The sequence below is a fragment of the Pithys albifrons genome, chromosome 2 (genome assembly GCF_047495875.1).
Source record: "Pithys albifrons albifrons isolate INPA30051 chromosome 2, PitAlb_v1, whole genome shotgun sequence".
In the NCBI taxonomy this organism is placed as follows: Eukaryota; Metazoa; Chordata; class Aves; order Passeriformes; family Thamnophilidae; genus Pithys; species Pithys albifrons.
In genome coordinates this window covers 88,541,709-88,561,500 of record NC_092459.1, presented here as the reverse complement: position 1 = coordinate 88,561,500, position 19,792 = coordinate 88,541,709, and the positions used below count along the sequence as shown (strand labels likewise).

Genomic DNA, 19,792 nt, shown 5'->3' with positions numbered 1-19,792 from the left:
AAGCAAGCCACCTCAGCACACATTTCCACCTCTACCCCTTTCCTTTTTGAAGCCAAGATGAAAGGATTAGTGCTTTATCTGGTTTTTTAGCCCAGGGGGGCTGTTCTGTTAGCCTCTGCCCCATTTACCACTGTTGCAGCTAACAGCTGTCTGGACTGCAGCTGCTCTTATGCAAGAAGCCCTGAAAAGTGCTACAACCAGGCACCTGGCAATGCTGCACCCATTTGTTCATATTCAAGGAACATGCAAGCTTTTAATTGTTCATGGCGAAGGGAGCTTTTTAATTACTTCAATTAACAGAGAGAAGAACTCCAGTTAGCTCTTGCTATACAAAAGTGTCCACAATATCATTAAAACGAGATTTACAAGTGTCATAACTCTCAGCAGCATAGTCAACAATATAGCCAATCATTACAACAGAGCACCGAAAGAGAAGGGGGGAATATCATACCAACCAAGGAACTGGATGAAAAGAAAAGAGTATGGGGGAGAGAAGGTGCAGAGGAAAAAAGAAGTCATTTTTTTCTTTTCAGTCTAAATTGATTTTATTCTACAAAATGCTACTTAGTTAAAATTGTAAAAGCAAAACCATTTTAATATGTTCTTTCTTTCATAGCAGCAAGCTTTCTCTAACAAGCTTTTTGTTTTAGTGCAAATACTGTAGGCCTGTAATTCAGTAAAGTAACAAAAACAGAAAAGAGACAACACCAGAGAGAATGCCTCCGAGCTGAGATTCTCCAGGACTTCAAGAACTATATCAAGATCACCAGGAGCAAAGAAAGGTCCCACTTCAGCAGTCATCTTTAAGAACCTCCTTGGCAGAAACTATTTCATTGCAGACAAACAATAAAAAAGAAAAACCATGATCTAAAACTTTTGAGGAAAAAAAAGATAATGGTGCCCCCAAACCTTCAGTAATCCTCATAATCGCCTATTAATCACTGAGGCTTCATTCCACCTCTGACTTCTGCTTTGCAGCAGCAAAATGCTACTGATGCTTTCAATTTGTCCCCAGGAGAGTGGAATCAGTCAGGCCCTTTCTGTACCTGAGGATCTTAAAGCAGACTTTCGTGACACGAGTAATATCACTCTAATAAAGATGCACTATCCCTTACTGATGTTACTTTGAACTACACAGTATATCAAGATATATACAACAGTTTGTCCTCTCACTGAGCAAAAACAATTGGATACCTATTTTCTACACATTTTAATATGGTTTTAACATCAAGTAACCACAAACAAGAAAGTGGAATAACCCTTTAATCATACAGGATAGGAGGGGAACAATTAAGTAAAACAGGATGGGATTTTATTATTATCTTGTATTCTGAGATTCATCCTGAACTCCACCTACTGTTCACAGAGGAATGATAATGCATCTTTAGAAACACATCTCTTTTTACATTTTATACAGACAACAACAAAACTCAGAATCTTTTATTTAAGGAACAAAAAAAAATGATTAGCCTAAAAAAAAGAAGATTGAAGTATTTTTAATGCTTTCTTTATTATATCCAAGTCTTGAACAGGAAAAAGAGATGTAAACATGATAAATAAATAAGAAATAAAACGTAGATTGTTCCCCCCACCTCTTAAAACGTTTAACTTGGCCTTCCTAATGCAAATGAACTTGTGTCATAATAATAATATTTCTTAAATTTCAGAAGTCTGTTTTAGAATGAAAAAAGGAACAACAAAAAGGAAAAAAAAAACAATAACCAAACACCAAGAATGTGAGTTGGGAGGATGTTAAATTAGTGGCGGGCAGATCTGCTGGAGCAGGCACAAGACGGCTGCCTGCCAATAAATAATAAGAGACCAGGGAAAAGGGAGGTGTCTTAGGTTTGTTTCCATTGTTTTTTTCTTTTCATTTAGTATGAAGGCCAGGTGGATCCTACACAGAGTAAGCAGCAAAATTAAAGGTTCAGATGAACTAAATAGATCATTTAAATAATAATTATAAAAACGCAACAGAGAGCTACTGTCCCCAGCATGTTGGTCCCGAATACCATCACACCACAAGTAGTTTGAGACTCAGCCAGTCTCCACACCTACAATAAAGGAATATATGAAGGCAATGCCACAACTGGGAAGGGGGAAGGAGGAACGAGGGCAAAACTGGAATGGCAAACATCACCTGGAAGCTGTTTCCTTCAATTCGGCTGCTACTGCTCTCCCAGTTTGGCATTTATTAATTTACGATGTTATGAGAGGCTTTGCTGGGCCAGTCACTAGGGGGTTGACTCAATACCAGCTGAAATTCCCTGGGTCTTTTTCTATTGACTTCAACAACTCTTGGTCAGCACTAGGTATAACAGCTCCCGCACCCCCACTACATGCAGAACATGGAGACACTAAATGTAGGAATCCAGCAGGGGATTTTAGGGACAGGGAAGACAATCAATTCCCAAAGAAAACACCAGAAAAGCTGAAAAAAGAATGCAAGGCCAGACCAAAACAGCAGCAAAGCTCAAGTTGTACCTGGCTGCCAGAAACTAAACAAAAGTAAGGCTGATCCACAAAATACAAAATTCCAGAAACTGGCGATCCTATCACAAACATCCTCTGAGAGGGGCAAAATGGGCAGGCACAAGGTATTTGGGGCTTTTTCCAAACAGTAGAAAATAACTCTCTTTTTTAAGCAGTTTCACAAGGCCCCCATCAGTATCACAGGACAGGAAAGGGGAGCATCTTGTCCCATCTCTGAGGTCAATGACAGGGCAGGAGGCAGTGGGCAAGGACCAGCTGCAGCTCCTTTTGGCAATGATTCAGTGACCAAAATCAAAGGTCGTTTTTTTCTCTTCCACTAGTTAGGCCTGAAGAGGCACCTGACTTCCTGAAACCCTTAGAAGGGATAGATGTTCCCAATCTAGCCAGCTAGCCTCAAAAGCAGCTGTATCACTTTAGGATTCACCACTTGTCAGTGTTATGTTGTGCTAACACATGGATGAAAATGACACACAGAGACATTTTATTGAACAGCTTTAGATTTTCAACCTAAACTGGCCCAAACAAGCATTTGGCAAAATGGAGACAGAGAAGCAGCAGTTTCACTTAAGTGATATCATCTACATAAAAGTCTAGGAAAAAGAGGATCCTCTGTGCTAACTATGGGAAATTTAAGGCCTACTTTATTAAAAAGGAAGTTTTGATGTACATGTAAGGACAACAGAAGTCCTTTATAAATTTTACTTGTGTAAGCTCAGTTTGAAACCTCTAGCACCAGTACAAGGATGGAAATGTTTAAGCAATAAAGAAAAAGCCTGAATCCCAATCAACCTATGAAGCAAAAATATCATTTTTATCTTTATTTCTGCTAGGTTTGCTAAATTCCTGGGTTTAAAAATAATAGTATGAATAAAAAAGACAAAGTCTACCTTTAGAGCCAAAAGTAGTGTCCCTTTGAAATGATTCAAGGAATGGGCAGTGGCCAGGGTTCGAGGGAAGCCAGCTCTGCTAAGTAAGAGTCCAGTTCCACAAGACTGAACTCCATTAATTCTCAGTGGAGTTGGTAGCAACTGCAGCAGTTTTGCATCTCATACAACTGGCCCTACAATTGTATACTGCATTTCTCCAGGTCCAGCCTGACCAAGAAATACCCTGGTTTCAGTTGATTAAAAAAAAAGTATATATATATATCTCTATATAGATATATATATATGTCTAAAGGAACAAGAAAATATCACACAAAAATAAATAGCTGCCACCACAGCTTCAACAGGCAGGACCAAAGAGCCATCCCCTAAGCAGCTCAGCTGGCAAGCTGGGCAATCCTAGTGTGCACAGGGTCATGGTTTATCAGTGCCTTGACATCAATAGGGATTGAGCTTGGCTCCAAGTAGGAATAGGTTACACACATTACTGTTTTCAGTGGTGAGTATCAGCACTGGAGAGCTTGTGCCCTCTGTGAGCACTTAGTAGTAGCAGCCAAGCCCACAGGCTGGAGAAGACAAGGAACCAGGGCTAGGGGAAGAGCCCTCTGGTTTGTTTTTTGGTCTTCAGACCAACCAACCCAAGAAACCCCCAGTTAATTACAATTAAAAAAAAAAGAGGCCAAATACCAAGGTGCAAATAATGCTAATCAATTTACCTCTACTGTCAATTTGTTATTTGCCAGAATTTATGGCAAATACAGCTTTCTTCTAGTTCAAACAGGTCAACACTTTAAAAATGCAATTCCTGCCTGCTCAGGAGCACCTGCTGGCCTGTGCTGTGATGAAGGCTGGACCACTACCTTCCCCTCAACCTCAGAACTGGGAATCTCTGAGCAAACAACACCCACTAGTATCAGCTGGTGGATGCATACTGCCTTGTTTCCCAACAAGGAAAAAGTCAGCAAGGGTACAACCAGCTAGTTTCACCCTCTTAGCTGCTGCCTGTCTCCATCCTAGATTTATAGGCATGTGGTGCCACCTCTTTTTCGGTGCATGTTCTGCAAATATGGCCAAGGGAAGGGAAGAATTTACTGACAGAAAGAGATCAGCCTCTGAGTCAGGAACTCTGATGGGAAGGGAGATGCAATACTCCCTAGACAGTGGGCAGCCCAAGAAAAGTAAACAACAAGCAGCAGACTTGATATCCAGCAAACCAGGGTAAAACCCTGCCAGAGACACTGCTAAGTGCCAGCCCAGCGGCTCTTCTGATGCTACTTTGGCCCTGAGATGCTAACTTGTTTTTCTAGGATCCCAAGGGGATAAATACATCTACATTTCAAAAGAGAGAGGCTTCCACATGAGCCTTCTGCTGTCTCTGTGCCCCAAGCTAGAGATTACAAGCTCTGCCCTTGCTGCTGAGAAACTGGGGTCCTCTTGGTCCCTCTCTCTCCTGGTTCTCCTAGCTGTCCCTGCTCCTGTCTGGGAAATCCTATGTGTTTCCACAGCTGCTTCCAAGAGGAAAGATCCCAACAAGCCTTTAGAGTTCAGAGCAACTGGATGAAATGTAATGGGATCTACAACACTGGAAATGATGAGCACTGAGAGAGAAAAGAGAGAGAGGGAAAGAGGGAGGGCAAGAGAGAAGCTGTAAGATCAACTACCCAGAATGACTAAGCACAGAGCACAACCGATCAGATCAATCCACAAAGGAAAGGGACAACTAGCAATTGTCTGCAGCTTGCCTTTAGTCCTGGCCAGGAGTGCTCCCCAAGTCCACTACAGCCACAAAGAGGTTTTCATAGGCATTCCCTACAGAGGGGACATCACCCTCTCCAAGCAGTCCTGGTGTGTCAGTCCCACCCTTGCCATTGCCTGCCTCCAGTGAGCTGGCGTTGATCCTCACTCTCTTTCCTGGAGCTGTAGCACTTCCCCATCCTTGTTCTTGCTGCCCTTGTGCTTGAACGATCCTGTGCCTGTCTCTAATCCCATGGAGGGGGGCTGCCCACCATGGTGTTGTGGGTGGATGTAACACACTGGCAAAATGGGGGGCCACAGGGGGATTACAATGCCAGCAAGGTGGGAGAGTTCAAGGAATCCGAGGACTGGTCCCCGCTGCTGCTGCTCCTCCGGTGAGCTTTGGAGCAGGACTCAGAAGGGGAGAGAGGAGACTCCTGATCTAACACGTTGGGGTAGGTGAACACCAAGTTGGAGGAGCCAGGAGTGATGGCTGGTGTTGAGGTCACCACGATAGGAGTGTTGAGTGCTTCCTCCCCATAAAAACCTCCAGCAATGCTGATGGGCTTAATGACAGACCTCTGGGCTTTGTCAAGGACCAAAGAGGAAGATGGGATCTCTTCCTCCACAGGCTCCTGCTTCACCACCACTGCTCCACTTGTTCCAGTCCGAACGCTCTGGAGGCTGCTGGAGGGTGGGCTTCGACGTTCCTCAGGGCTGATTTTGCACACAGGGCTGTGAGCCACCAGCATAAACTCCAGCTTCTCCTTCTCTTTCTGGAGCTCAGCGATCTCCTTTTGCAGCACTGACTTCTCCTCCTCCAGCACTTCGGTTTCCTGCAGACAAAAGGGGAAAAAATAAATACCAAAGACTCCGGAACTACTCCTCACCTGGAACATGACCATCAAGTCCAGACCCCATCTGGCACAGGCAGGTACACCCCAGACTCTTCACGAGCTGAGTGGGCATCAGGTCATCACCAGTTTAGCATCTTGTATTTTATGTGTCTAGTGGTAGGCTATTCCCAAACTTCACCAATCTAAGGGTTATAAACGACCTTCTCATGAACTCACCCTAATTTTCTGACAGCCAGCTTCTGCCACTCTCTCTTGGCTGTGACTTCAGTGTTCTCCCTTGCTCTCTGCCTGACACACACCTTAGCAGTGAAGATGTAGATCTCCTCTCAATGTTTTTGTTAGGCTAGTCATATTCTTTTCCCTTAGACAATAGTTAGTGTATAGCAATCTCTAAACTGTTTCCATTTTCTTTCTGTAGTACATATTTCAGATTAGGTCTGACACCTGTCTGACTCTTGCCCAAAGGACTAAGACTCTTGCCTCCACTGGATCATTCCATGATGCATCCTACGATTAATACAGGTACCTTTCCTATGGTCACATCACAGTGATGGCTCATAGTCAATCTGTGAGCAATTTGTACCTTTCCATATGAGGAACTCATAATTTCACAAAGAACTCACTCTCAGTCCTTCAGGATATGACTTCCCACTTTGCACTCCTCTCACTTCTATTACTTTAGTCATGACATTTCTATAGAATGTCCTGCCTCCCCAACATTGAGAATACCTCCTGAATTTGAGTCAGCAGCACATTTCACTGCTGTGCCTTCACCACTGTTCCTGTGCTTATTAACAAAGTCACTGGATAAAACCAGTCCCGGGCTGGTCCTTTAGCAGGAGCACCGGAGTCTTCCCTTCAGCCTCTTTCAACACAATCTATCCTTGCCTCCTCGTCAACCAGTCCCTTATCCCAGTGCTGGTTCGTATGCTCAGCCCTACCTTCTCTATCTTAGCTAATTATTACCTCTGCAGCACCAGGGCACACATCTCTGCAGCACTTCCTTTTCAAAGGAAGGCAGTTACCCCCTGCCCCACCCTCAAAGAAAGCTTAAGCCTAAAGGATGTAGCTTTGATAGGTACACAGAACAACTGCCTTGTTTTCTACGGCTTTCAGATGACCCAATCTCTTCAGTCCTTATCTGCCTTTGAGGCACCCAGCACCTTTATTTTCACCTATAGGAGGAGACCAGTCAGGGAGACTCATGCTAGTTGGGAGGCCAGAGGCAGAGAGAGCTCCTAAGACATTTTGTACACTTAGCAAGGAGAATTTAGGGTCCTGATATCCAGACCCAAGTCCTCCCATTAGGTACTGCTGGTGTAGGAGCAATGCCACTGGGCAGCCTTGGAAGGTGAAGGCAGAGTGTGTTTTGAAGCATCTTCCTCAAACACGCTAGTGGAGGAAGAACAGTGCCCTTTGAGTTGGTCCAAAGGACAGGTAACAGGGAAGGGGAAACGTATGCAGAGCACGTACCGCCTGGAGTTTCTCTGTTAGCTCTCGACGCCTGTTACGACACTTAGCAGCTGCCAATTTGTTTCTCTCTCTCCGGATCCTTCGCTTCTCTTCTTCCTCAGGCGACAGCTGTGGGCAAGTGCCAAGAAAATCCACAATCAGATCTGAGGAAGGCATTCCTTTAAGTTTGTAAGGATTTAACAGCAACGCAAAGGAAAAAGGCCTGATCCAGCCTGCCCCTCTTCATTGATGTCAGCAGAAGATGAAAGCACAGTATCTCTGCCTGCACCAGGTCTTAGCAGATGGGTGAGGAGAAGATGGAGCAGGGTACAGGGAGAAGATTGTGTAAGAGGACAGTGAATTTGCACCAAGGCCAAACAGATAAAAGATGCTCTGATTGTTTCACAACTTGGGTGGTACGTTAAGCAAAACCAGAGCACGATGTTGTAAGTGCTTCTTTCTTGAAAGAAAATATCTGCCGCTTCCCACACAATAATAGTTGTTCACTTGAAGGTCGGGGATGGGGTAGAGGGGGAGACAGGGAAATCAGCAGAGCTCCCACGAATGATTTATACCACCCAAAAATCTGACCTCAGATTTTTGAGCACTCAGCTAGATAACACACTGCTTCTTGCATCAGCAGGCAAGGCTCCAGTGATATCAAGGACTTCCTGAGGCCAGCTGACATCCTCACTGATGTAAATCAGGAGCAATTCCAGAGGAACCCATCCAGCTACACTCTTGCGAAACAAGAGGAAATGAGCAGGAGCCCACAAGACCTGGTCAAGTTATGCCTAGCTTTTGGGGTTTGAGACAAGGTTTTACAAATCCCAGCAGCAGCAGATAGGTTTGTGTCGCTGCCAAGGCCAGGGAGCCAGTGCAGCAGTTCATGGAGAGGGCGAGTGAGGTCCTGCTCTCTGCTATGGCACACAGCACATGGGAGCCTGCGCAAACAGACCACCACAGGGATTCAGGGCACAAGTTCAGTCCTCCTCCACTGAGAACCAACCTCATGCCCTGGCCTTCAACCTCATCGAGCTGATGTGTGCTGCAGGGGCTCTGGGCTGGTGACTGCAAACAAAAGTGAAACCCTGACACCCTTCAAAGCACATGTCAGATCTCACATAGTGCCAACAGAGAATGGAAAGAAACCCCTCTTCAGATGAGCTTTTGGTTTTAATATCTTCATGGACTGTCAGCATTGCAAATGAGACATTCACCCTCTTACTCTTTTCTTTTTATTGTTAGTTTTACTCTAACCTCAGTCTGGTTTGTTTTGGCTTGCTCTATCTCCTTAATTTTGATGTTTGCAGTTTCAGTCAATTTACTTCAGCCTCTGGGCATTCGGCTAGCTCATTTCTGCTTTTTTCAGGATCTGATCTCTGTCTGCAATTTCACCTGTGTGTAATGTGAGTCCCTGGATGCAACACAAGCACTTCTAGGACTGCAGGACACAGGATTTAGGCCCAAAAGCTTTTCCATCAGCAGATCACAGTGCTCCAGCTTAGAGTGGAGGGTACCTCCATTCTGCTGAGCAGCATATTCCCCTCAGTAAGGAGCCCTTGCAGACATCGCTCTCCCCTCTACAGCTCTGCCCATTCACTTTCCAGCCCAGATGTGTGAGAGGTAAAAATGTACTTGTATACAAGTATCTATGTACGGCAAAGCACCAGGCATGCACACAGAAGCCATGCTGACCTGGGGCCTCTGTACATGGTTTCCAAGAGCCCTTTCATGCTTTAGAAGCACAGATCTCATTGAAATATGTTGGGAGCAAAATTTCTCCTCCTGAGGCCTTCAGTCATTTTAAAATTATCTGTTTCAGAGGCTCTGCCTTGCCAAAAAGTCACAGACAGGGCTGAAACCCCTACTCTGGACGTTCTTAATTTACCATGTCTAAAAAGGAATATTCTGTCAGTGGTTGCTGGATTTGTTTGAAAGCACTTGGATTTGGCACTCTTTGTGCCCCTGCTGTACGCGTTATCCGCAGCTTGTCCAAGCCCAATACGTGCATTCACTGTCAGGAACATTCATCAAAACAGGCTCTTTTCATAAAGTGTTACACAATGTTTTCCAAAAAGGCACTCCGATGTGGTGTTCAAAGCACCAACAGTGGAAACCTAAGCCAAAGAGCCATGGTAAAGTGCCCGGGTACTGCCTTAGCACGTGTCTAATCAAAAGGACTTGGCTTTGAATGACCCACAATGAACGGCTTGCAAACAAGCCACAGGCCAGGAATTGCTTGGCAGGCATCCTTCAGCAAATACCTCTGAACAACAAATAAAGCAGAGAATATGGTGATCTCTTCACGGCCAATTTGTGAACACAGAGGCAGCATTTGTCAAACAAATTAGTTGTTGCTAATTATTCCTCCAGTTCTCGTGAGACCTTCCTTGCCTTTGGACACCAGCCCTGCACACAGGAAACCAGGAAGCAGCTCCAGCTGGTGGAAAGGGCTGGCACGTACCCGAACCACCACTGCTGCCCCATTTTCCTCCCAAAAATAGGTCCTCAGTGCACCCATACCAGCTCCCTACACAGAGGTACTGCTAAACTCTGACTTTAACCTCTTAGGTCTAAACCAGACAACTCCACATAAAATAATTGGACTGTGAATCAAAACAGATGACGTGGAAGTAAAAGTAGGGCTGGTGAGTCTTATTAGAAACAGCCCTCACACAATAATAGCATGTGCTCTTGTACGGAGGGTGTGCAGTGCTTCTGATTACACCGCTCTGCAGCGACCCACACAAGTGCTACTTTGGAACAATTTGGGGAGATCTAGTTTATTCAAATATATTAAAAAAAAATCAGCCTAGCACTGTGAATAGTTATTCACCAGACAGCTCTGGAGAAGGCTGTTTCTTACTAAGAAGAGACAGACAGGGTTGAAAGGATTTCCAGAAGATGAGATGCCTGCATCTAGTCCACCACACCACAGGGTGGAGGCCCATCAGGAGGCTGAGCACAGGCCAGCAGCAGTACAAGCAGTACAGCAGTACAAGCCACCCCATTCCAATTATGAAAATGCCACCAGATTTGGAGCAGAAAAATCTTACAGGATCCCCACCTCACTGCTGCAGAGAGATCAAGGACCTACATGTTTGTAGTGGGAAGGTGAATTTAGACTCCAGCCAACAGCAGGCTCTTGCTACTAGAGCTGAGATGCTCTAGAGAGGCTGTTCCTCCCTGCATGATGCTGGCTGGTAGTGGGGTTTTCACACAAATTGAGACTGGAGCAGTGCTAGCTGCCACAGAGCAGATAGAAAACCCTAGCAGATGTGATTTGGGCATCAGATTTGTAAAAGACCAACATGAAAGCTCCTCTGCATGCTTGGAGGTTTCCTTCTGCCTGGAGCAGTAGAGACACTCAAATTGAAACCCAGGGCTCGACTTCAGAGTTTCAACCACTTCTGAAATCAAGCCACAGTGCGACCCAGTGGTGTGAAGCATTTGATGAAGATTGGGTGAATCTCACCATACGATGAGGAAGCAGCAATAAAAGTCAGCCTCCAGTTTACACCCTACGTCACCCTAAGAAACCCCAGCAATTGTACAGTGTTGGGGACAGACCTCAGTGGTCCCCTGTGGGGCTGGGAGATCCCAAGAGGGGGCAGAGGAAATCTCTGTACCTCTGTTTTTAAGGCACTCCCAACTGTTCTCCCCACTGCGGTTACCTGCTCGTCTCTTCGTCTCCGTCCCACTGTGGTCCCGATGGTTTTGATGACACCAGGACGCTGCAGGGCTGTGTGTCCAGCCACTGAGGACAGCGGGGGCAGTGGGTGGCTGTAGGGGTGTGAACGAGAGTAAGGGTTTGACATGGAGGTGATGACGGTGGGCTGGACCATCCACTGCAGGTCTTGGCTGGTTGTGATGGCGTTGATCGTAGGGATAAAAGCACTGCCTGATCCTGGCATATCTACTCGAAATTTCTAGGAGGAAAGGCAGAAGAGAAGAAAAGAAACTGTTAGTGAAAGCAGAACATAAGTGGTTACTCTGAAACCAGCTAGGCCCTCAGAAGTGGCACCAGAGAGGACCAAAGCAGCACCTGAAGGAAAAACACCAGTAGCTGGTACCTCTGCAGCATCCCAAGAAGCCCCTGCCTCCTGCAGCCCCCTGGGAAAGGCACTGGGCTCAGGCGTTTTCCCTCCAAAGCAGCCCTGCCCTCCCCCAGCCCCCTTCCTCTTCCCCCACAAACCTCCCCATCATCCCCCTACCCCAGCCTCCCCTCCCAGGCAGTGTCCCCACCACTGTCACCTCCTGCTGTGCCCACCGCTCCTTCCGGTGGGGACCAAAAGGGGAATTCAGGAGTTTCTAGAGAAACACTTTTCTGCAAGCCCAAAGAAAAGGAAGAGAAACTTCAGTTTTGAAATGCCACTACCAAGAAGAGCAAAACCTTGTTCTACTAAGGGACTGCTCTGAAATCTGGGCTTGGTCCACGTAGGGTTTGGTATAGCAAGAACAGCAGCTTGCTTCTTCTTCGGTGGTTCTGTACTCACCACACACGCAGGGCAAGAAACCCAGCCCGGGGATGGTTACGTGCAAGGATATGTATTTTAATAGCAGCCTATAAAATAGGTCTTAGGATTCAGATCGGACAAGTTCCCTGCAGCTCTCTGCACTGTCTAGACAAAACAAGGCAGCAGTAAAACCAAGGCAGCAGGTAATGATCGCTTCCAAAATACATGTACACCTTGTTTCAGACAGAGGTAAATCCATCTGGATAATACGCTGGCACTAAATTGCAAGGAAAACAATCGCTTGTCCCCGGAGGGGGAAGAAGGGGAGAAAGAATGCTTTTGTCTATGCTGAGCTCCTTTGGGAGGCTTGCAATGGTTAGACTGGGATTAACAGACAGACATGCCTTGCTTCAGCAATCACAGTGCAAGGGACAGGGCTTGTAAGACCTGTAGCCGTCACCACCACTGATTTGTAAGCCCTGAAACAATTCCTTGAAAAATGTGCATTCTTGGGTCAACCAACTAGCTTCCCAGAGAAGTGAGAGCCCTTGCATCAGCCTGACCTCAGCTCAGGTAAGCGTCCCAGATAAGGGACAGCACTTCAACACAGATTTCCTTTTCAGGGTGTGCCTAATCAAGCACCTTAAGTGCTTTATTAAACCAAGAGTACTGCAAATAGTATTCCACATTCTGATAGCTACAGAACTTTGGGCCAGCATTAGCCAGCTGCCAAGCCTGGAGACCAGGAGATCCAGTCTGAATACTGACAACTGCCAACTTACAGCTTTGGACAGCTCAAAATCTAGCAAGAAAGGATGAGAGAAAGAAGGGGTGAGTCAAGTTAAGCAGGTGGGGGAATTACACAGAGAGGATGTCACTGGCAGCAAGACCTTGGCAAAACCCCCAACAGAACCCCAGAGATCCACTTGAAGGTTGAGTCCAACACAGTCTCAGCTCATGCCATGTTTCAGACTGCATGTCACCTCTCCCAGTTTATTATGGAGACCCAGAGCTGCAAACTGTCAACACTAAATCAGAATTTATGGATGCAAATCTCCTCCTTTGCTCTGCCTAGTGCAAGCACAGGAGAGGATACCCTGGTGCCTCCACAAACAGAACACAAAGGGACCTCTACCTCACAGAAGGGAGGAAGTGCAAGACTAGTTGAACCACAAGGTCAGCTCAAGGGATGTGAGCCCTGCTTCCAGCTTCACAAGTGGCTTCTTACCACCACCTGTACCTACCTGTGCCACCAACCCTTTTGTATCGAAGAAAAGCAGGGAAGAAAATTCCTGTCTTCTTTGCAGTGACACTAGAAAGCTATGGCTGCAAAACATTCAGAGATCTTCTGGTCCTTTGCCATCCAGACACCACTTGCATTCCAGAGCAGACCTTTGCCTCCAACACCAAAGAACATGCTAAAAATTCCCAGCAGGGGTTGGGACAATCGGATCCACCACCAATCAGACACATAAAATACAAGCATCTGACAAAGATCAGGCTCCAAGTTATTGATAAAGTCAGTACTCCACTTCCAATCCCTGCTATATTCAACCTAGGACCCTTCCCTAACACTAGGAGAGTCTACTGGACAGCAAAGAGGAGCCACTTAGTTCAGCCACATTCCCCTGCAGCTCCACAATGCTTCCTTGCAGATCTGAGGAAGACAGTAGTTCCTCTCTGTGCCATGCCCCATCTCTGTCACCAGCTTCCTTTCTAATAACTCAAAATATCTTGTAAAGAAAAAATCCCCCAATCTGTATTCTGAAATACTTTCCAAAGCAGTATTTTTCCTGGTTAACTAAGGGACACACTGCTGTGGCAGGCTGAGTCTTCAGATGCAGGGTGCTCAGTCTAGTGCCAGGTTTTACAAGCATTACTTCCTGACTGGCCAGGTTTTACCCCCATACCTTGCTTTCCCTGCTAGGGCACTGCATTGGATTAGCTTTCCTGTGCCAAAATGCTGCTGGCACCCCACGCTCTACCCAGTGGCCATCAGCTCTGACTCCAGGATGGTGCTGGTTGCAGTGGCAGACCCTGAATTTCCTGCCATCTCCCCTGCACAACCCCTTTGAGCATTGGCCTCTTCATGTTGAAATGCCAGATCTTTCCACAAACTGCAGCCCCAGCTTTGCTCTCCTCATCCCTCCTCCTCTTGCAGAGCTTCAATTCCCCTGCCAGCCTTGCAATGCTGCCTGTCTTCACCCACCTCCCCATTTCTCCTCTTTCCAGCACCCTTCCTGCCTTTTCCTCTCCCAGGACATACGCAGCTCTCATCTTCTGACCCATGAGAGGCTCCTGGAGGTATCTCTCTGCCAGCTCTCAGCCTTTCTTATCTGCAAGGAATTCACAGCACTACAGAAAAGATGTGGTGATAGCCAGATTGCAGGGCTACACATGCAGCACGCGCTCAACCACAAAGCCACCGCTCGCCTCCTGACCCAAGCAACACGCAGAAGAAGGTATCATTAAAAAACCCCAACAACTAAACAGCAAACAGAAGTAGTCCTGTTATTAAGAGTGCCAAGAACTGAGGGCAGCCTCTGCTCTGCCTTAAAAGCATGGGGTTGGATGAGAGCCTCCTCAGATCCATAGTCAGGGAGGCTCCAGCAAGTCCTGCCATGGGTAGGGACAGACTACATTACCAGCTCACAACTTAGCAGCGCAGACAACACAGGAACATTTCAAGCTTTGGCTTCATGGTTCCCTTCTCCATCTTAGGGATGGAGGGTTTCAATACCACACCCTATTATGTCTTTGCTCCCCTCCAGACCTTCACTTACATCTGTAACTAAGTGCTGAGCAGCAGCAGAAACCAGTCAATATATGTGTAAAATGGCTGGGCCAAAAAACAATAAAAATCAACCCCAACAACAGAGCAACCAAGAAAACATCCAGAGCATCTTTAACCACCACTCAGTTATCAAATATAAGGTACGTGTGATATATCTTATAATAAATATAAGAGCCCCTGATGGCTCTCCCATGTTGAACATCATCTTGAAGAACTGGACACAGTGCTATGGTATCTCAGGGGAAAGCTGACTGATCTGGAAGAGTACACAAACTCTTCCCATTAAAGTCAATGTTTACCACATGGCAAGTCAGTGATTAGGAAAATAGCATGACACGCAACTTAAAAGAAAAATGTTCCAGTGCTGTGCAGTATGGGAAAAAAAAATTAAAAAGCATCAAAGTTTTGGCTCAAAGACACAGTTTCCATTTAAACATGTGACTGATGCATCTTTTCTTTCTTTTGGAGAAAAAATAGACATACTAAAGAAAAAATTTCTGCAATGCATATTTTCTGTAGTGATAAAACTCTGCAGATCTCCCTAGACCAGAATCAGCAGAACAGCCCGACTGTTAGGGCAAAGGCAACGCTTACATTTGATCCTAATCTACAATATCTGCAAGGATCAAGGGAAAGACAACGCACAAGGCCTTGAGAAATCTCCTGGATTCTTAAAGAAAACATTTATGTTGTCGCTAAGCCGATGTCCTGCTCAAAGCCCCGTTTCAGATAGTAACCCTAGAAACTGGGCTCTGGTCCCCATATCAAACGCCACGCACGCGAGCTGCCTGGGAAGGGAAGATGTGCGGCCCCAAAAAAAGGGGAAAACCCAGTTATCGCTCGGACGGCGACAGCTCAAATGTTAAGCAGTGACGGAGTTTCACGATCTCTCGCAGCAAGTGCTCGAATCCAGCGCAGCTGTTGAATCACAGGAGGAAAGGGAGAGTGAAGATTTGCAGCTTGCCGGGCGTTTCCAGCTTCTCAGCCCCTCTTCCCGCTCCCCCACCTTGTCCCGGCATTTACCGTAAACCAGGGAATAAGGTTTTAGTCGAGCCAGAATCCCTGGAAATCTCAGTCCGCAACCCGCAGAGGGCACCAGCGAGATGCATTTGGAGCAGGCGGGGAGCGGCAGCGAGTCATTTCTGGTAAAACTTCTTTAATGTGAGGAATGTCACGGGCTGGTACGGCTGGCAGAGTTTAAGACTAGACTTCTTTTCTCTTTTTTTTTTTCTTTGTAATTATCCTATGACTTCTTGATGCGATGGCTACAACTGCTCTTACGCTGCCAGTTCGCTCATACAAGACACGCAAGAAATAACACTGTGAGAAAAGGGAGCGGGGGAGAAGCCCAACTCTGAAAAGGCAAAAAAAGACTGAGGCTGGGCCAGCTGATGTAAACAAGTTATGAAATAACCCCGGTTTGTATAACTGGCCCGATTGTGTAATGCCCTTCCCCAGAAGTGGTAGATTTAGTCGATCTAGGCATACAAATCATTCTGAGGTGCTTTCTTAGGAAAATGAAAAGGAAAAAACCTCAAACCACCCAACTGGGCTTTCAGGTCCGTGAATCCCCGCCGCTTGCACAGGAAATATCTCCCATTCTCCAAGCGCCGCCCGGCAGCGGGGCTTGCGGGGGGAGCGCGGCCGGACGGCGCGGGGAGCGCTCCTGCGGGCTCCAGGAAACTCCCGCTCGGAAAGAGCCATCGCTGGCCACAGAGCGGCCGGCGGCCCCCGGCAGGACCAAGGAGCGGGTGGGCAGCGGGCTGAGGAAAGCGGCACTTTCCACCGCGGGAAAGGCAAAGATAGTGTCAGCGCCTCGGAGCCAAAGTTTAGTGGGGTGAGAAGCGGGGAGACCGCCGCGGGCGCTCGAAAGACCCAGAGCCCACTTCCAGCTATCCCTGCGTGTTCCACGGCGGCTGCAACAGCACCGTGAATAACTCGAGCGGCACCTCCCAAAGTCCCAGGGAAGCCGCCCAAAGTGCTGCGGGCGAGCCCCGGGCACTGCCCGGGCAGGGGCGGTGTTCTGGGACACCGAGAAACTCCTAACGAGAACAAAAGCAGGAAGGAGGAAGAGTTCGGTGCGCCCCTGTATCCGCGTTACCGACCTCGGAGAGGAGTCGCGCGGCGGAGCCCTGTGATTTCCAAGCTGGTCCCTGCCCGCCGCTGCGACGAGTCCCCAAGCGACAGGCGGGGGAACTCGGCACCGACTGCCGCCGACCTCGCTCCACCTGGGACCGAGGCGGTGGGCACTGCCCGCCGGGGGCTCCGTCACCGCGCGTCCCCTCTCCGGGCAGGCCTTGCCTCCCACGGCACCCCCCGCCAGGAACTCCGGTCAGCGTCCCGCCGGACACGCCGTGGCACCCGTTCCTGGGCGGGCGGGCAGGGAAGGGAGAAAAGCGGCGGAGCCCCGCTGGGGACGATCAGACGGGCCAGCGGCTGCGGGCAGCCCTGCTCCCCCCAGTACCGCCGCTCCCCCGGCCGGCGCCTCTCCGCCGGGCGCCCGCGCCTCCACCGCCGAGGAAGCGCCGGGCGCTCCCCGGGCGTGGCGGTGAACTCCCGTGCCGGGAGCGCTCGGGGCAGTCCGCGGAGCGTCCGCGGCAGAGGGGCAGCGCCCGGCCCTACCTGCTGCGCTGCGCCGCTCGAATAGGTCTCGGGGTGTCCCGGGGAGCCGCTGCTGCCTCTGGAGGAGGTGTCGAAGTTCCCGGGGTAGTCCTGATACATGGTCCGAGGTCGGGCCGGGGGAGCCGCGTCCCCGCCTTCCCACACCGACACCCGCCGCTCCCTCGCCGTCTCCCCGCCCCCTTCTCCCTCCCGACCTCTTCGGCTCTTGCCTTTCGCCTCTCAGTACTCGCCGGGGGGAGGAAAAAATAATAAAAAAGGCTTTGGAAGGGGGGCAAGAAGCGGGTGAAAAAAAAAAAAGGAAAAAAAAAAGAAGTAAAAAAGTAAAAATAAAAAGAGCTAAGAAAACTTAAATTAATAATAACAATGATGTGTAAGTGGCTCAGTGGGCAGCCAAGCGCCGGCAGGACGGCACGGCACAGGACGGGAGCAGAGCCGTGCGCGCAGACAGGCGCTTGCCGATGTTCTCTCTCCGCGCTGCCCGGCGAGACTCGCCCCGCCGGTGGAGCGGCCGCGGCCCGGGGGCTGCAGGCGGAGCGGATCTCCTCCGCCCCCACCGACCTCCTCCTCCACCACCACCACCACACACCGGCCGCCCCTTTTCCCGGCACGGGGGTGACTCAGCCGGGTCCTGCGCCCCGCGGCTCGGCTCGGCGGCGAGCGGGAGCTCCGCGCGCCCGCGGTGACTCAGAGCAATGGCATCGCCGCGGCCCCGCTCGCTTATTATGCTCCCGCCGCCGCCGCACCATGTGCATTCGCACACGTCAAACCCGCGGCGCACCGGCCCCACCTCGCCAGCGAGGAGCCTCCCACCTGCCGCCTCGGCGGGGGGGGCGGGACGGGCACAAGGCACGGCGCCCGCTCCCACCGCACCGCCCCCGCCGCTCCGCCCGCCCCGCCGGGGCCCGCGGAGAGCGGCGGTGCGGGCGGGCCGGGCGGGGCGGCGGGGGCGGTGCGGAGCCGTGTTCCCGGCAGGCCCCGCCTCCCCCCGCCCCGCTTGGTCCCGTCCGCTGTCGCACGTTGCCAAAAATGGTCATTTGCGTCGCAGGACGCGCGCGCGGGTTTCCTTGCCGCGGATGACGCGCCGCGAGAGGGATTCCCTGGCTCGGCCGCCGCGATTTAAAGGCGCAGCAGCACCGCCCGAAACGGGGGGCGCGGGGCTGGCTTTTGGGCAGCGAGGCGCAGATCTGACCCCGCCGAGCGGCTTTCCCCGCCACGGTGTGTCGGGGGGCGTTCAGTGCAGCCGTTCTCCCTGCGAGAGGGTGGGTGGCACCAGCGTTGCCCCACTGCTTGGCCCGTTCTCTCACCGCAAAGATACACTGAGCGCTAGATTCGTCTGGTTTTCTACAACAGTGTTAAACTAGTTTTATTTTACTTTTATTTCTATTAATTTTCTAATTTTATATTTTTCTTATTAATGTTTTATTTTCGAGGTTATTACTTTTATTATTACACTATTCATTTGTTTTCATTAACTACATTTTTTATTCTGGTTAATAATACTGTGGGTTTATTTATTTGTTATTTTTAAATTTTATTTATTATTTTAAATTTTCTTTTAATTTTTATTTTTAATTTTATTTTAATTTTTTATTTTTATTTTTTTAGGATTTTTAGTCTTATTTTAATTTTATATCCATTCTTACATTGATTTTCTTTTTTCCCCTTATTTTTATTTTTTTAATTTTATTTTACACTTCTTTTTACTGTTTTTAAGTGCATTCCTTCATCCTGCTGGGATCTGGTTGCAGAGCCACTCTAGGCCTGCAAACCAGAGTATGTCACAGGAACAGCAGGTAACAGCGCTGGCCTTCCCTGCAGTAGAAATTCCTGGGGCAAGGACCATAACAGTCCACCTCGGGTGGCTCTGGTACTACCAGGACACTGACGGGCACAGGCTGGAAGGTGGCAGAAGCAGACAGAGCAGAGCTATCCATGCAGAGAATATGGGCTCCTGCGTGATCTGCAGCGAATACAGCAATGATGCAACCTTATAGATAGTTTAAATCCTGCTCTTAGGCCCCAAATATCATTTTCACCCTTCTTGGAGGATTTGTCCAGCCCTGAGCATGTTCCTTCTGCTGGTAGGGAAGAAGAAGTCATCTAAATTCAAACTATAAAATCCCGTTTAAGCTGTCTCATGGACAAAGAATTTTCCCACAGGAGCCCATCTGAGCACAATGGGCTTTCCTCCACTCATCCTGTCCTCCTTTGGGAAGGGAGAAGCAGGACCCATCTCAACCCCAGAGCCCTTGGGGAACCCTGAAATGAAGCAGATCATCAGTGCTAAGTCATCAGAGCTCAGTTATTTTTCAGCACTGAGCCAGGAATTTGAAACTAAAACTCCTGCTGATGCAGTTTGGTTTTCAGCACCTTCGTTTTTCAGGCAATTGAAATTCTCACTCCAAATTAGCTGCCCTATTTCAGGCAGCACCTGACTTCGGGGGAGGTGGGGACAAGGGCTGTAAAAATAACGCCGTGCTTCCAACTCGCACCGCA

General features: G+C 48.6%; 1 protein-coding gene across 2 annotated transcripts; it reads right to left on the bottom strand.

Annotated features, from left to right (window-relative positions):
• Window positions 1-1,246: 1,246 nt before the first annotated feature.
• Window positions 1,247-18,049, bottom strand: FOSL2 (FOS like 2, AP-1 transcription factor subunit). Of its 2 annotated transcripts, none has more exons than XM_071577036.1 (4): window positions 17,297-18,049; window positions 11,098-11,352; window positions 7,442-7,549; window positions 1,247-5,947 (listed from the first exon to the last, which is right to left on the bottom strand). In XM_071577036.1, the coding sequence occupies exons 1-4, from the start codon at window positions 17,393-17,395 to the stop codon at window positions 5,438-5,440; spliced, it is 972 nt and encodes a 323-aa protein (XP_071433137.1). In that variant the 5' UTR covers window positions 17,396-18,049; the 3' UTR covers window positions 1,247-5,437. The 2 variants fall into 2 exon arrangements, with proteins under 2 accessions (XP_071433137.1, XP_071433146.1); XM_071577045.1 differs by lacking the exon at window positions 17,297-18,049 and adding an exon at window positions 15,698-16,625.
• Window positions 18,050-19,792: the final 1,743 nt, after the last annotated feature.

Coding starts and splice junctions, on each gene's coding strand:
- FOSL2 (XM_071577036.1), bottom strand. CDS start 17,395: ATGTATCAGGACTACCCCGGGAACTTCGACACCTCCTCCAGAGGCAGC. Junction 7,550..11,097: donor GGAGACGAAGAGACGAGCAG/GTAACCGCAGTG, acceptor ACTTGCCCACAG/CTGTCGCCTGAGGAAGAAGA. Junction 5,948..7,441: donor TAACAGAGAAACTCCAGGCG/GTACGTGCTCTG, acceptor TTTTGTCTGCAG/GAAACCGAAGTGCTGGAGGA.